General features: G+C 40.6%; 1 protein-coding gene across 2 annotated transcripts in view; it reads left to right on the forward strand.

The window, feature by feature from the left end:
- Positions 1-14,463, forward strand: part of LOC120726362 (ephrin type-A receptor 7-like) — a 154,739-nt gene extending 140,276 nt beyond the window's left edge. For both annotated transcript variants that reach the window (XM_040019876.1, XM_040019877.1), the window contains 9 exons: positions 2,542-2,667; positions 3,807-3,992; positions 6,443-6,504; positions 6,990-7,106; positions 7,802-7,888; positions 8,221-8,373; positions 10,626-10,816; positions 10,919-11,083; positions 12,044-14,463. In XM_040019876.1, coding sequence (XP_039875810.1) covers positions 2,542-2,667; positions 3,807-3,992; positions 6,443-6,504; positions 6,990-7,106; positions 7,802-7,888; positions 8,221-8,373; positions 10,626-10,816; positions 10,919-11,083; positions 12,044-12,158 — 1,202 coding nt within the window. In that variant the 3' untranslated portion in view covers positions 12,159-14,463. The remainder of the gene's footprint in view (positions 1-2,541; positions 2,668-3,806; positions 3,993-6,442; positions 6,505-6,989; positions 7,107-7,801; positions 7,889-8,220; positions 8,374-10,625; positions 10,817-10,918; positions 11,084-12,043) is intronic.
- Positions 14,464-14,800: the final 337 nt, after the last annotated feature.

Raw genomic sequence — 14,800 nt, forward strand, 5'->3', positions numbered from 1 at the left:
TTCCCTTCGAGTGTGCCTATAGCAGTAACTCGGTGAACCCTGAATCTAACCAGCTGCTGCAGTGCATGTGTGATGGATGAACAGCTAAATGCTACAAAGGTGACATACTAAAACAAAGCTATTTGTTAGTTAACCTTGAAAAGTTGGGTGTTGATTATAGTCAAGTAGACCTGCGACAGACAGGCGACTTGTACAGGATGTACTCAGCCTATGGCAACTGGTCCCCTCACAGCTCTGAATTAGATCAGCGGAAGAGGATGGATGGAAGAACATTCAAGCAGACTGACCTTGAACAGTTTATACTACAAATGCAGATTGAAGATTAAGTCCTTACTGGAGTAGAGATTTTTCCTGGTATGTGGGCATATGTATGATGTAATGTTGTATTTGTGATATTACGCACTGGGTTTTGAAGTCCTGCTGTGAAGCTTCAAGATGAGCGTTTTCATCTTTGCTAGAGGGGGAAAAAAACGGATGTGGCAGGAAGGGGTGGGTCTGACTGTGAAACTGCGTGCTCATTGGGTAATGACAAGTTGTAAGCCAATGACTGCGTGGTTTCATACCACAGGTAATCCTCCATTTTGAAACATGGTATGAACAAAATTTACAAAATAGACTCAAAATGCATGACTGAGCCCATAAACCCAGAGGTCAGCTGATTTCCCATCGACGTCTGTAAGACAGGAAATCTTTATTGCAACCACAAGTATCGCCATCTGGTGGCCTTTAGATAGAATGTAGATTTAAGGCTCAGCTTCATGTTTCCAACCCAGATGCTGTGTGTTTTGTGCATTTGTGTGTGTATGTCTGATTTTAAGCTACTATAGGAAAGAACATTCAGTCCAAAACTTAGTCCAACACTTGAATAAAATAGGTTTCATTTCTTTCATAAGCGCACTTTTGGCTTTGTGCACGCGCGCACACACACACACACACACACACACACAGAGAGAGAAGCATATCAGCGTGTGTGTGTTTGTTCGCACAAGTAAGCATGTGTGTGTGGTAGATCAATAAGCCGTTTTGAAGCAGCCAGTACAGTTTCCCTCAGGTCAATCTGAAACTGTAATCACATTTGAGAGCCTCTGTGCTGCTTTTGTGAGTACTACCAGGCCTTTTCCTGGAAGATTTGCCTTAAAGTGTAGTAACAGGAGTCAAAGGTCATCCAGCTGAGAGCTATAATACACTGGTTAATGGTCATTGACTACCTGCTGGCAAGTTTATTTTCTTACCGTTGGTATTCAGTAAGTACAACAGGCAGTTAGCTGATAAAGAAAACTAAGGCTCATTGAGAAACCAAGTAGTGTTTATTTTGTTGTGTACAGTCAACTAGTTGGAGTCGATATCCCTTTTCATTTCTAAATGTCAGGTAAAATTTCCAATTATTGTGTCTCATTAGCCTCACAGTAGTGATTTTGTAGATGCTGGTAAAAGAAATGAGGCAATTTGTGTTGATATGTCAGAGAAAAATTATTAAGTAATTTTTGAATTACTAAGTTAAAACACATCCAGTTTTAACTTAGAAGTATTTTTGTTTTGAGGTTTGTTTTTTTATTTTCAACATTGCGGTTTGAGGGTTTCTTTTAACCTAGAGTGTGAAACTTACAGCAAAGGAGCAAGGCAACTATAAGCACCATGTGACTAGGGTTTCTCTGCCTCAGCATTTTTAAGTCTATTATGCTTGTCCCAGTTTCTGACTGAAGATTGTATTTTGGTCGTGTGTGTCTGTTATTTTGCCTGCGTATGTGTGTGTTAGAGCGATAACATTTTGAAAAGACAAAAACCCTTGTGGAGGAGCCGTGTGATCTGAATAAAGCCTTGTGGAGGAAACCCAGTAAGACTTGAGCACTCAAAGCCTTTGATCTTACTTTGTCTCCCAGGAGTTTGCAAGGTCACAACAAATAAAACGGAGAGTAAGGCGAGTTATGAATAAAGAAATGGACGTATATGTTATTTTTTCCATCCTTTTAAATAAAATGACAGATCCCCCCCCAAATCATCTCTTTGCATTATGGGTTATATTTGGCTATTATAACCTTGAAAAACTGACTAAGAACTGAGATATTTACCTTAACCCTACAGTTATATAGAGCTATGTAGAGTTTGATAGAAGAAAGCTTTTCAGCATTTTCAAACATCAATGGTAAAACTCTGGTATTGATTTCAGGCTGGAGATCAAAGAGCAAAGCCTTCTTCCCAGACACAACATTTTGGTCTAATGTTCAACTATCATACACAGAGAAAGTCTTTCTTGAAGGAGACAGACATAGCAATTCCTTTCACTGACGGTAGCCTCAGTAGAGCACAAAGCGATCCAGACTTTAGAAATGCTTTGCTTTGTGTTGAGAGCGAGGTCCAGCCAGTCTGGGAGTGTTTCTTTATATCTAATGTGGATATGTTGCTGCTGGCTACTTCAGACGTTATAAAGAATGTGCACAATAAATGATGTAATGTCTTACAAAGTGTAGAAAACACATGTCTCATTTTATATTACCAATTTTAAAACTATATAAATATTTTTGTGTGTTTATACCACTGCAGTTAAGATCCCAACACGGAGGACCTACATTGACCCCGAGACTTGCGAAGACCTACTTCAGGCTGTCCACGCCTTTGCCAAAGAGCTGGACAACTCGAGCATCAAGATCGAGAGAATTGTGCACACAGGTACATGATTATATACAAGAAAGCATCTCAGATTCCACTATTCATCCCATGGTGATGGTGGAGGACTTCACCACTCGGTGAAAGGGTGCGTGGGCTCAGCAATTTTAGAGTGGGGTAGAATAGAATAGAAGAATAGAAAAGCCCTTTACTGTCATTGTACATATTCAATGGAACTGTACAAATGTTGTTTATCCTTTAAGCTCCAAGCTCCTTTAAGATTGAGGAGAACTAGAAAGCTATACTGTGGTTTAACAAAATAGCATCTAGTTTGTTGTAGTATTATTGCACACGACATGTGAGCTTCCATATCTGAAAAGGCAACTTGCTGGATAATATTTCTGCTTTGAGAGGTTTTGGAAGCATAACTACAGTGAGCGTTTCCTGTTCAAAGAAGTAGTGAACAAAAACATGTTGCGGGCATTACATTTAAAATGAATATTTTTTTTAATTAAACAAAAATAAATCCGTCTCTCATGTTGTCTTTGTAATATTTATGCTACATGAAATATTAAATAGATTGGATTGAATAACTCCCTCTGTTTCATTTAGATTTTGCTAAGCATGCAAATGCATTTTAGGAATGAGGATATAATCAAAAGCAGTATATAGCACAGTAGAAATTATGAATGACAACCAATTTTAATCCATTAATTTTCCAAATATTATAACAAAAATGCTAAAATATATTGTCCTGTGTTAAAAAGAAAGCCAAAAGTATTAGAAATCTTTCAAAGTCAACTCTGTGTCTTTTTGCACTTTCTCTGAATCTGCTTTGAGGCTGAATTGGCATCCAGTTCAATCAAATTTGGGAACTTGCAGACCTTTGCCAAAATTGCGCTAAACTATTGTGGCTATTGTATTTGCCTCTAGTAGATGCTTCAGTGTTTCACCTGCACTCTACTCCATCTTTGATCTCTCTTTGATCCCTTTGTATTTCATCTTTTTCTCTCAATGTCATCACTCTTTCTTCCCAACATGAAGTAGTATTTCTTCATCTAAGTCTGGCTTCCCCCTCTATCCCCTTCAGTCTAACCCTTACTCATTTCTTCTCGCATTCTTTTGATGTTTTTCTCCCTCAGCGCTCTCGTTCTGTGCATCCGTTGACACTGATCACGACCTCTGTTTGTCTCCCCCCACAGGTGACTTTGGGGAGGTGTGCCGTGGCTGCCTGAAGCTGCCCAGTAAGAGGGAGCTGCCTGTGGCCATAAAGACGTTAAGGGCTGGTTGTTCTGACAAGCAGCGCCGTTCCTTTCTTAGCGAAGCTGGCATTCTCGGGCAATTTGACCACTCTAACATAATCCGGCTGGAGGGCGTTATCACCACTGGTAAGAAAGGAGGGAGAGAGGGATATTGTGCAGAGAGCAGAAACAGAAAGGTAGTATAGTAGTAAGGGGATACCACTGGGAAAAGAACGGGAAAACAAAGGAAAATGGGTATAGATGAAAAGAAGCACAGAGTGGGAAAAAAACGTAGGAATCCAAGGATCAGGGAAAAATTCTACAGTTTGACCAGCTCAGTTGTTGAAGGAAGTAAGGCTGTTGAAAAAGGGGAAATTGGGATTTAAGCATCTTAAAATTGCATACAGAGAGGGTAAAAGGGAGTAGCAAGGGACAAGGATTGGGAGGAGCGCTAAGACACTCCAGATACCTCAATAACTCACACGTGGAGGGGGTCAGCGCTTACAGCAAAGAGGGCAAGAGAGGAGGATGGAACAAGAAGTAAAGTTTGAAAAGGAGAAAGCAGGGTGGGTAGATGGATGCCTTGTGCTAGCAGCAGCGGAGCTACATCAAGGTCTATTTTCTGCTGACAGATAGCAATTGAGGTCCAAGAGCGAAAACAGAATGGAAGGAGAGTGGGGAAAAAAACTTGAAGGGAGGAGACTGTAGAAAGAGACATGAGAGACACAGAAGATGAGGTAGAGGTTAATGGGAATGGCAGGTGAAGGGAGAAGCTTTAAGGAGTTTGTGAAGTTTTTGTTACTGCCGCTGCGATGCTTTTTGGTGATGTTTGTGTGTGTGTGTGTGTGTGTGTGTGTGTGTGTGTGTGTGTGTGTGTGGGCACGGTGCCCCAGCACACTCTGTGCTCAGTAGGATGGCAGCAGATGTGCAGGGTACAGTAATTGGTGCTAGAGACCCAGCGGGGCCCTGAGATGCACTCCAATCCCTCCCACCATCATATGCACACATACACACATTCATTGAAAACCCACGTGCACACTCCTCACCACGCACACACGAAAAGGCTGTCCCATATGCTCACTTTTTCTTTACCATCACTGACAAACACACACACACCTGCTCGCCTGCCTCTTCACTTGGCATGAAATCACAAATCTTTGCACACACACCCACGCACGCCCACATGCCGTTAGACTACAAATCACCTGCTTTACATCACTTACGCCCCCACCGGATTCTTATTTAGCCCCCCTTCCATCCGCCCAATACATCTCACTCACCTGCAAAATACCACCTATTGTCCCTTTGTTCTACACTAATCTTTCTATTCATAATTTAGAGGCATGTGTTAAATGGGTGATCAATGAAGTCACTATTTAAACCTATTATAATCATTATCAAAAAAAGTGAGAGTAGCAGAAAAAAAATCACAGTGTGGGAGACCTGGAACAGCTGGTAGCAGGACTGCAAACAAAGATGTTCTTGTAGATAACCACAAGAAATAGTTTTTACTGCATAGCCATCTCATCTCAGTCAGTACTATGACATATTGCATAATGGGTTATGATGACTTTTTGTTCTCCTATAAGAAAATGTGATATTGCTCCCACGTCGCAAGTTGCTTCACTAGGCTTTGTTTTCTCGTCTCTATATAGACTGATGGAGTTTTGCCAAAGTTTAAAACATCACCGTGCCACAAAGGTCAAGACTTTGCTTTTAGATATGTTTCAAAGTGTGTCTTCTGTGTTTTTGTTTCCCTTCAGAATCTGCCCACATTCGTGACATCTTTTAAAACAGAACATGATTCTACTCGGTCCACGGTTGTAGCTGAATACATCGGCCATTCCAGCCCTGCGCAAGCCCGTTCAACCACAGACTCATTATCCAGCTCACATTAATTACATGATGGCTGGCAAATTATGGCAGCATCCCTGGCTCTCGCTTCCCACAGCATATTTGGTAACCTTTTCAAATAGCTTCCTAAAAGCGTAGTAATGCTGGGAAACTGGGAACCGGGGATTTTACAGTGGCAATTTATCATTCTTGTATTATGCCTGCATAAACTGTCAGGACTGATCAGACCACCTTTCCATCCTAGAATATGTGTTTGTAGATGTAAAGTTGTTTACATATCTGTCAAGGTTTATCTTACTGTCTCAACCTCCCGCAATCTTTTCCTCCTTTCGTCTCCCTTCCAACAACTGCAGTTTTATTTTCATTTCCCTCCTCCGTGCACTTCATAGCACTACTGGATCCCTGCCATCTGGGCCTCGGCACAGTATGTGTGTGAGCACGCTTGTAGTGTATATGAGCGCGTGCTATTGTGCACAGTAAGAGCGTGCGTGTGTGAGTGTTTCAGGGTCGTTAAACTTGCTGAGACAGCCAGGGCAGCGCACAGGTTCTCCAGGCTTCACTACAGTTCACCGAGTGAAGAATGGCTTCGCACAATGCTTGCCAAGTGGACTAGACTCACTTTATTCCTTCCCTTTTCCTCCATGTCTCTATTATCATACTATTGCTTTCCTTTTTCCCTTGACTTCACAATTTTATCCCCGTTTCAATTGTTCATATATGCCCTCTGTCATGTCTTTGTCCAGGAAACACCATGATGATCATAGTGGAGTGCATGTCTAACGGAGCCTTAGATTCATTCCTTAGGGTAAGTTTCATTACTGTGCATTCATCTTAAATATATGTGCTGATGCTCATTATTAAACTGTAATTACTCATTACTACTCTCTGTTTTCAAGCAGCTGCACTAACAATACTTTTGTTCTACTTGTCCTAAATATACCGTTAATATAATGTGGTCCTAGGGCAGCAATTCTTGTGCTTATTACTGTAATAAGGAAAACATAGCATAATTAACTGCACGAATGGAGTGTTTCTGCTCAAAGCTGCTGTAAGCTTCTGTAAACTGTTAGTGTGCCCCTTTGCTCTGTGAACCACTTCACTGTGGTTTATAATGATATGAATTAATGGCCTGTTTGTTTTTATTCTCCAAATAAAGGTTTTCAGCTCAGCAAGCACAACATTGTAAAGCAGAGGCAGATGTGCTTTTTTTCTCCCCCTTCCATTCAGCCTGCTCACAATCTTCTCTCCCACCTCTTCTTCATCTTTCTCTTTTTCCTTCCGTAACCTCAGAAACATGAAGGCCAGTTGAGTATAATGCAGTTGATGGATTTGCTGACCGGAGTGGCGTCGGGGATGAAGTACCTCACCGAAATGGGCTTTGTCCACAAACGGCTCGCCGCGCACAAGGTAAGGGGAGCAGGTGGGAGTAGATGATAGAGGACAGGTATGGTGTGATGAACAGGATGTCGTGTTCTATAATGAGTTTTTGCAGACTACAATTCGTTCTTGTCTGCAAACATCTTTGAAAGCACTCACCTGTAGGTTTTTTACTGAAAGACTACATGAAGCTGAAAATTAGACAAAACTGTCTAAATTATTGTGTCACCCACGTTTCATTAGGGGTGTGTGTGTGTGTGTACCATGTTTACATATCTTTGTGGGGACCAACACCCCTTATGGGGACAAAAAACCCGTCCCCACAAGTTTGAAGGCATTTTTGAGACTCAAAATGTGGTTTTAGTGTCAGGGTTACAATTAGGTTATGGTTAGGGTTAGAGTTAGGCTTTCATTTTTGGTGGTTACGGTTATGGTAAACGGCTAGGGAAAGCATTATGCCAATTAGATGTCCCCACAAGGATATGAAAACACGACTGTGTGTGTGTGTGTTTTGTTTGGTTTTTTGTCTTTCATAGAAGAGGCAGTCTATCAAACTACAGATGCAGTGGTCATGTTGTGGAAAATCAGGAACATCTGTTCTTGTAAACAATCAATTGTCTCTGGTGTGATAAGAGCTTTGCCCACCAGGGTAGTGAGCTCTCATACTGTGAGCATTTCCCCTCCAAATGTAAGCCATGCTAATCAGGCTGTTTTCCAAATCGCAGGTGCTGGTTAACTCCAACCTTGGCTGCAAGGTGTCTGGCTTCAGACCTCTTCAGGAGGACAAAATAGAGGCCATCTACACCACGCTGGTGAGATAACATTTTTTCTGCAACCTTATACATCTTATAACTCACACATGTAGGGCATATTTTCTTAATGAGTCTGATCAAATGGGAATTATCATATGTTATGTCAAGTTCAGGTGAGGTCACATGGGCTTTGAGGTAGAGGGGGAGAAAAATCCAGTGTTTCTATGGTTATTTTAGGATTTCAGTCCAAGGTGAACCCAATCTCCTAACAGTTCCTTTGATCTGCTGGAAATATGCTCAAAGCTTTTCAAAGAGAATATTAAAGCTTTACTTTGGTGAACTCTCCACACCCTTTTACATCTTGTCTTACCTCTCCTGTTCCTCTCCGCCAGCATGGAGGGAAAAGTGTGGTGCTGTGGACCGCTCCAGAAGCCATCCAGTACCATCGTTTCTCCTCTGCCTCAGATGTCTGGAGCTTTGGCATTGTCATGTGGGAGGTCATGTCCTATGGCGAGAGACCCTACTGGGATATGGGCAACCAGGATGTAAGTGTGCATTTAAATTCTCCATATTCCTTGCTCCAATTTCAATATTAATTTCTATACTTTTGTACCCTACCTCTCTCTTTTGCCGCTCTCTAATTTTTTTTTTATCAATGAATTTTCTATCTGTGCCCACCATGCATCTTATTAATAGAAAACCGAGAAGCCACAGTACCTCTGAGAGCTATTGCAGGGCCTAAGTCCCCCTCTTTAAGTCTGCATCAGCTCCATGACCAATCCTGTTTTCTCTTAAGGATGCATTGACCCCCTTCTAGTGTCCACTGCCTATCCCTGCCTGCCACCCTGCTATTAAGTGTAGAAAATCTCTCAGAAAATAGTCAGCTTATTTCAAGAAATGTAAAGCACTATTTGAGGGGAGTGACTGTCCAGTTAATAGGACCCTGCCACTACTAGCAACCTTTAAAAGTCACTGTGGGTGGGCCCATTTTCCTTGTCACTCTTTTTTTCTTTGTCCTAAAAAAGAGGTTTATATTTCCCCCCTTTTTAAGGATGTCATGCCTCTATAGTATAGCTGAAAGCAGGATACAGGTCTGCATATGAGACAACAGACAGCAGATCCTTGTTACTGCTTTTCTTATTAGTGAGGCCAGTGACACTCCAGGCATTATCAGCAAAGAGCTTTTTTCAAGACATATTATTTTTCATCATCCTAATGCCTTTTCAAATGAATTTTATCATAAAGACTACATTTTCTGCAGGCAGCTACGTGTAAAGCAACTGATTACTTGCATGTTCCATTTTTGAATGTCCCAAATTAATATGCATGAGTTATTCAGCGAGCACAAGAATAGGTAGCTTTTTAATACTCTTTGTTAGTGCCCTTTTATAAAGCTGGAGAAAGTTTCATCTCAGCCAGGTTTATATTATCAAACTTTCCAATTGAGAGGGCAAAGATCAAGCTTGTAGAGCGCCAGGGATATTAATCCACTTTAAATTGATACATTATATCATAACGGAATTGTTGGTCGGCCTGTCCACCTGTGATCCGTCGTGCCCTTTACCTACCGGCTCTGATTAAATGGAAAATGTCAAATGCTGAAAAGCATTTTATGAATGCTCTTTACTGAGATAGAAGCTTAAGGGGCTGAGAGGATGGTGGAGTGGGGAAGTGGGTGGCCGGGTAGGCAGAGAGAGAAGAGAGTGTTTTAGGAATTAATGCTGCTGATGGATGTCATTTTTGTGATTATTCTCAGACTTTATTGCCTCCTTTAAGGAGATTGTATTTCTTAGAGTGGTTGCGGTGGAGGATATATCCCATGTCCCTAGATATACTGAAAGGAAATATCTCGTGGGGTGTTTGAGTGAATGATTTTTAATAGGGGGCGACATTAGCTTGATGGAGCAGTAAAGAACATCAAGAGTCTGGAAGGATGCTTTCAAGCACTGCTGTTTGAAGACAGTGAGTTTTCAGAGGCCTGGTGATGATGCTGAGCAGAGATTAAACATTTTCTGAAATTTGATAGTTTATCTTTTGGGGAGTATTTAAGAAAGCACAGACTTTTTAATGGAGTGTTTGTTTCATTGCTTTGATGTTTCTGGTATTTCAAACTTGGCTGGTTTGATTTTTTTCCCCCCAATCCAAAGAGCTACCGCATATTGTATTATTGGAAATGAAAAGGTGCTGTTATTGTGATAAGCAGTAAGTATCGTGTGAAGTACACCAAGTGACAGTGGATATCCCACTAACTGACTTTTCAGTCTGCATACAGCGTCAGTTAGTTGTGAACAAATTTGCAGGGGCTCTTTTTTCCCCTCTGTGATTGCATACCTGCTGTACAGTTCTGGAGCCTTTTTTATTACCAAAAACATAATGTATTCCACTCATATTAGGGTGATGATATCTCTGTGAAATCTAAGTATTACAGTTGCCGCAGGCTTGCAAGGTCAGTTTTAGATTTTAAGCCATACAGTGGGACACTCTAGGTAGTGTGATTATTATGTACTTTTATTTAATAATTTTTTTCCACGTGTGACCTATACAGTCTTCTGTTCTGTTCTGTAAGACTTCTATTCTTGGCAACTAAGCAAGTCCACTGCAAGGGGAAAAGGTTTTAAGCATCTTATTGAACTTTGAAAGTAGGACAAAACTTCTCTACATCCTCGTTCACCTCTCCCACTCTGCCCTACCACTCAGACATGCTCTTTAAGAATGTATCCAATTATACCATGAGTACTGGAAAATCACAAAACTAATTTCTAATCTGATATTATCGATTTCCTCTTTCTGTGCGTAGGTGATAAAGGCCATCGAGGACGGTTTCAGGCTGCCAGCTCCAGTTAACTGCCCTCCACATCTCCATCAGCTGATGCTGGACTGTTGGCAGAAGGAGAGGACGGAGAGGCCCAGCTTCAGTCAGATCCACTCTGCCCTCAGCAAGAGCATTCGCTCGCCTGATGGTATCGGTTCCTCCACACTGGCGCGAAGGTACAGTCTCATGACTAAATGAGTTGGAGTAGATCCTTGAATGTATAAATTTTTTAAAAAGTTACTTTTACAAAGCCTTAATCGTTATTTCCCCCACTATAGAACCCTGAGTTCATCCATTACACTAGCTGACAGGCCTCTCCCCACCTTCCCATCTTTTAACTCTGTTGGAGAATGGCTGGATGCAGTAGACATGGGCCGATACAAGGACAACTTCACTGCTGCGGGATACTGCTACTTGGAGTCTGTGGCACGAATGACTGTACAGTGAGTAGTTTTGTACAATTCTGACTGTGTGACCTTTTCATTACATTTTTTTAACAGAAGGGTACCTTAATAAAAGAATAAAAAGCCAATTCATTCCAGTAAAAAACTGCTAATATTCAAGACTTTAAAAGCAACTGAATCAGTGTTTATAAGATATATGTAGGTAAGGAGACATCACCCTGTGTTTGAGCAAATATTTGGCTGTTTATTTACTAGATAACTTACTTATAATAAAACATGTTAACTGTATATAAAAAAATGAGATGTCACAGAAGACACCAACCTTTTTAGCTCCATTTAAATATGTCTAAATATGGCACTTGTTATACCATACATGTTATACCATTCGTGTCAAAAAAATTTGACACGAAGAACACGAGTTTCTTATTTACAGTGTTGAGTATTAACAGTGAAGGAATTTCTAAGAAGCAGCAGACCTTTCCAGTTTTCTAAAAGCCTCAAAGTGTCAAACTGACCCAGTGAACTCTGAGATTAATCTCTTAATCTGAATCTAAAATGACGTCTTTCCCATCTGAGCTCAGGGGTGTGTGTCAGAGAGTTGCGTCAGCCATATCTAAGACAGCTGGGCGTCTGTGCTGAATTAATATAAAGACGCAAACGAATACATTTAAGAAACTGGAAGTGGTATTCCCTGAAAACATATGTGTGCAGCCTCATTCTCTTTCATATAAAGATTGCTACAGAAAAATGTTTCTGCAATAACTGGTGTCCTTACTGTTAGGTCAAAGATACAGTAATTGTGTATTTTTTTAGCATAAAGGATTAGAATTCCACTGCATCATGTTTTTTAACATTTGGCTTTGGCTTGCATTTTAAAGTAAGCTGACTAAAACTGCCTTTTCAGTCTTACATCTTTGTTAAGCAAAAATCATAAAAGCGAAACATCGTTAAAAACAATCAATCCACATCTTCTGATCTCTGTAAATCTTGTGTTCACAGAGATGTATTGAGCCTTGGCATCACTTCCCTGGAGCACCAGAAGCTGATACTGGCTGCCATCCAGACTCTGAGAGCCCAGGTCATCCAAATGCACGGGCGTGGTGTGCAGGTCTAAACGGTCAACTCACCTAGTCTCGTGCTGCTGCAGATCCTTACATGTGTGCAGATGGATGATGGGGTGGAGGCGAGGAGAGAGAGAGAGAGAGAGCTCTTCCATACATAAAGATAGATGAGCTGATCTTTCAGCTAACTGCACTCATCTATTTACTCCTCCTTCCCACACTTCCTCATGCCTTCCTTTATTCCTTCCTTTCTCTTTTCAACAAGTCCCCCTTGAAGACTGCGATCAGTTGTGACATTGTGTTCATGTCATAACCGGGGGGGGGATAGCAGAGGAGTGATGTCATGTGACTTTTTGTGACCTCTATCTGCACTTTGACCTTCAACACCTGCGTTGGCTCCATCTTACTGGTTCTAGATCAGCGCATAAAGACAAATTAAAAATGTCTCTGTCTGAAGCCGAACTCTGATCTGTGGGAGAGACGCGCACAGCAATTTTGAACTACAGCTCGAAGACACGTGAACATTTGGGGTGAAATATCCCTTTACAACATAAATTCACTAAAACCAAGATATTCTCGATGAAGGGAACTATTTTATTGGCCTTGGGTCAAAACAATGCCTCAGAACTAGCACAGCTGATTTCACATCAACAGGAACTGATTTACTACGAAGATACAGAACCACATCAAGAACGGTCAAAGCTGATCTCATATCAGATGGTAAAGAAATACTCTAAAGAATAAACATGGCTGGAATGTAACTTGCGTTTTCAAAGCAGCAGGTTGGGAAGACCGTGCTATTCAGGTTAGTGAAGCCGGAGGTTGGATGAAGCCGCAAAGTGGCAGAATGAGAGGGGCGAGGATTCATTGTAGTGCTATATACGTTATCTACAGTTTGCTCATGGCATGAACGGACTTAAGTAAAATATTTGTGTTGATATTATGCTCTTCTTTCAGCAGGGATATCAGCATTCATTTATCCTGTTTGGTACTACTGATGGTGAAACAATCGCTGCAGGATGAAATTGTAAAGCAAAGGGTTGAAAATGTGTTTTTGATTGTTCATGAATTTGTTGTACGTCGCTGTCTGTTTCGCTACTCCTAACTGCGTTTGCTTTATTCCCTATATCTTTCTCTTCTTCTCCATGCTTTCTGTGTGCATTTAAAGCTTAAATCGTTCCCTTTAGTTTGCTGGATTTCATCTGGATAACACGATCCTCCTCTCCAAAGGCTCTCACTACAATGTTTATTACTCTGTATAGGACTCGGGCTATCTCTGGAAGGTGGTCTGATTTTAGATATTTATCCATATTTATTTATGTTTACAGACTGCAACACAGACCTCTCCAGAGAGGATGTTGGGATGGTTTATTTAAACTTAAGTATTTAAAAAAAAAAAAAATTTGAGCAAAGCAGTTGTCTTGTTTCGTTTTTGTTCCGTTGACTTATTTCGACTGTGAGTTTGTACCTGAACAAATTATTTTGTAAAGAGGAAGTGAGAGGAACACTGGAGGATTTTTACTGTCAGCACACAGTATCTGTGTATTTCTATACGCTGGATTTGCAACAGTTGATTTTAGGTTCATTACCGTTTAGATTTGCTGTATACACATTACAGTGTGTGTGTGTGTGTGTGTGTGTGTTGCCGTACGGATACAGTATTACAGAACATCAATGATATTTTTTTTCCTTTTGGTTGCTATTGGATTGTCAGGTTTAAATTTATGTTGCTGTTAATATCATGCTCCATCAGACTATATGGTTGCACTTTTTCCAGTTAACTCCCAGAATTCCCTGTGTACAGCAATCTGGCTTTTCCATTTGGTTGGGGAAGACATTTATCGGGGCATTACAGATTCACAGTAGAAGGTGCAAAAATTAATTGGAATAAAGTTAAGGATTTCAATTTGGTAAAAATGTCCCTCCTTTTGCTATAAAACGCATCACACGTATCCAAAAATACACCTTTAAAACAGACACACGAGACTACAAAACAGCCTGGACCTCTTCACCACGATGAATGAAACCGGAGATGTTTCCCGCTCTGTCCCCCAATATGTTGCTGTGACCATTACGATATGTTTAATATTGTATATATGTATTTGAAAATGCTAAATCTATTTTTATAATTTGTTTGAAGAACAATGTGTTGAATATAATATCTGCTCACTGTGTAAGGGTTTTATTTGTTTGACTTTAGGGCAATAGCCAAGAAACTCTGATGTTTGGAATATACAACTGGGAAAAAAAAAAAGTTTCTTTTGTTTTTGTTAGTTTTTAAATGATTTTTACCCGTTAGGAGAAAATCTGATGGCTGTTGCAATATTGAAATGTGTTATTAAAAAACTTCCAATACGAGCACATTTTTTTCCTCGTTGTCTTCCATGTCAGATGTTGAGGTTTAGATTGGATAGCCTTATCCCGGCTCATTTTATTATGGAGTTTTCTGTAAACACTAGAGACGACTGTGTGGGAAGATCTCAGTAGATCAGCAGTTTCTGGGATATTAAGAGTAGCCCGTTTGGCAACAACAACCATGCCATGCTCAGAGTCACTTAATTCACCTTTGTACTTCAAACCAAGCACACTGTATACATACATACAGTGCAAACTAACCAGTTTAGACACACTAAACTGCCCAGTATTCTCATGCAACCCTTGATATCAGTTTGTTTCGCAATACAATTCATAAAAA

Source organism: Simochromis diagramma, unplaced genomic scaffold, assembly GCF_900408965.1.
Source record: "Simochromis diagramma unplaced genomic scaffold, fSimDia1.1 OVJJ01000753.1, whole genome shotgun sequence".
Classification (NCBI taxonomy): Eukaryota; Metazoa; Chordata; class Actinopteri; order Cichliformes; family Cichlidae; genus Simochromis; species Simochromis diagramma.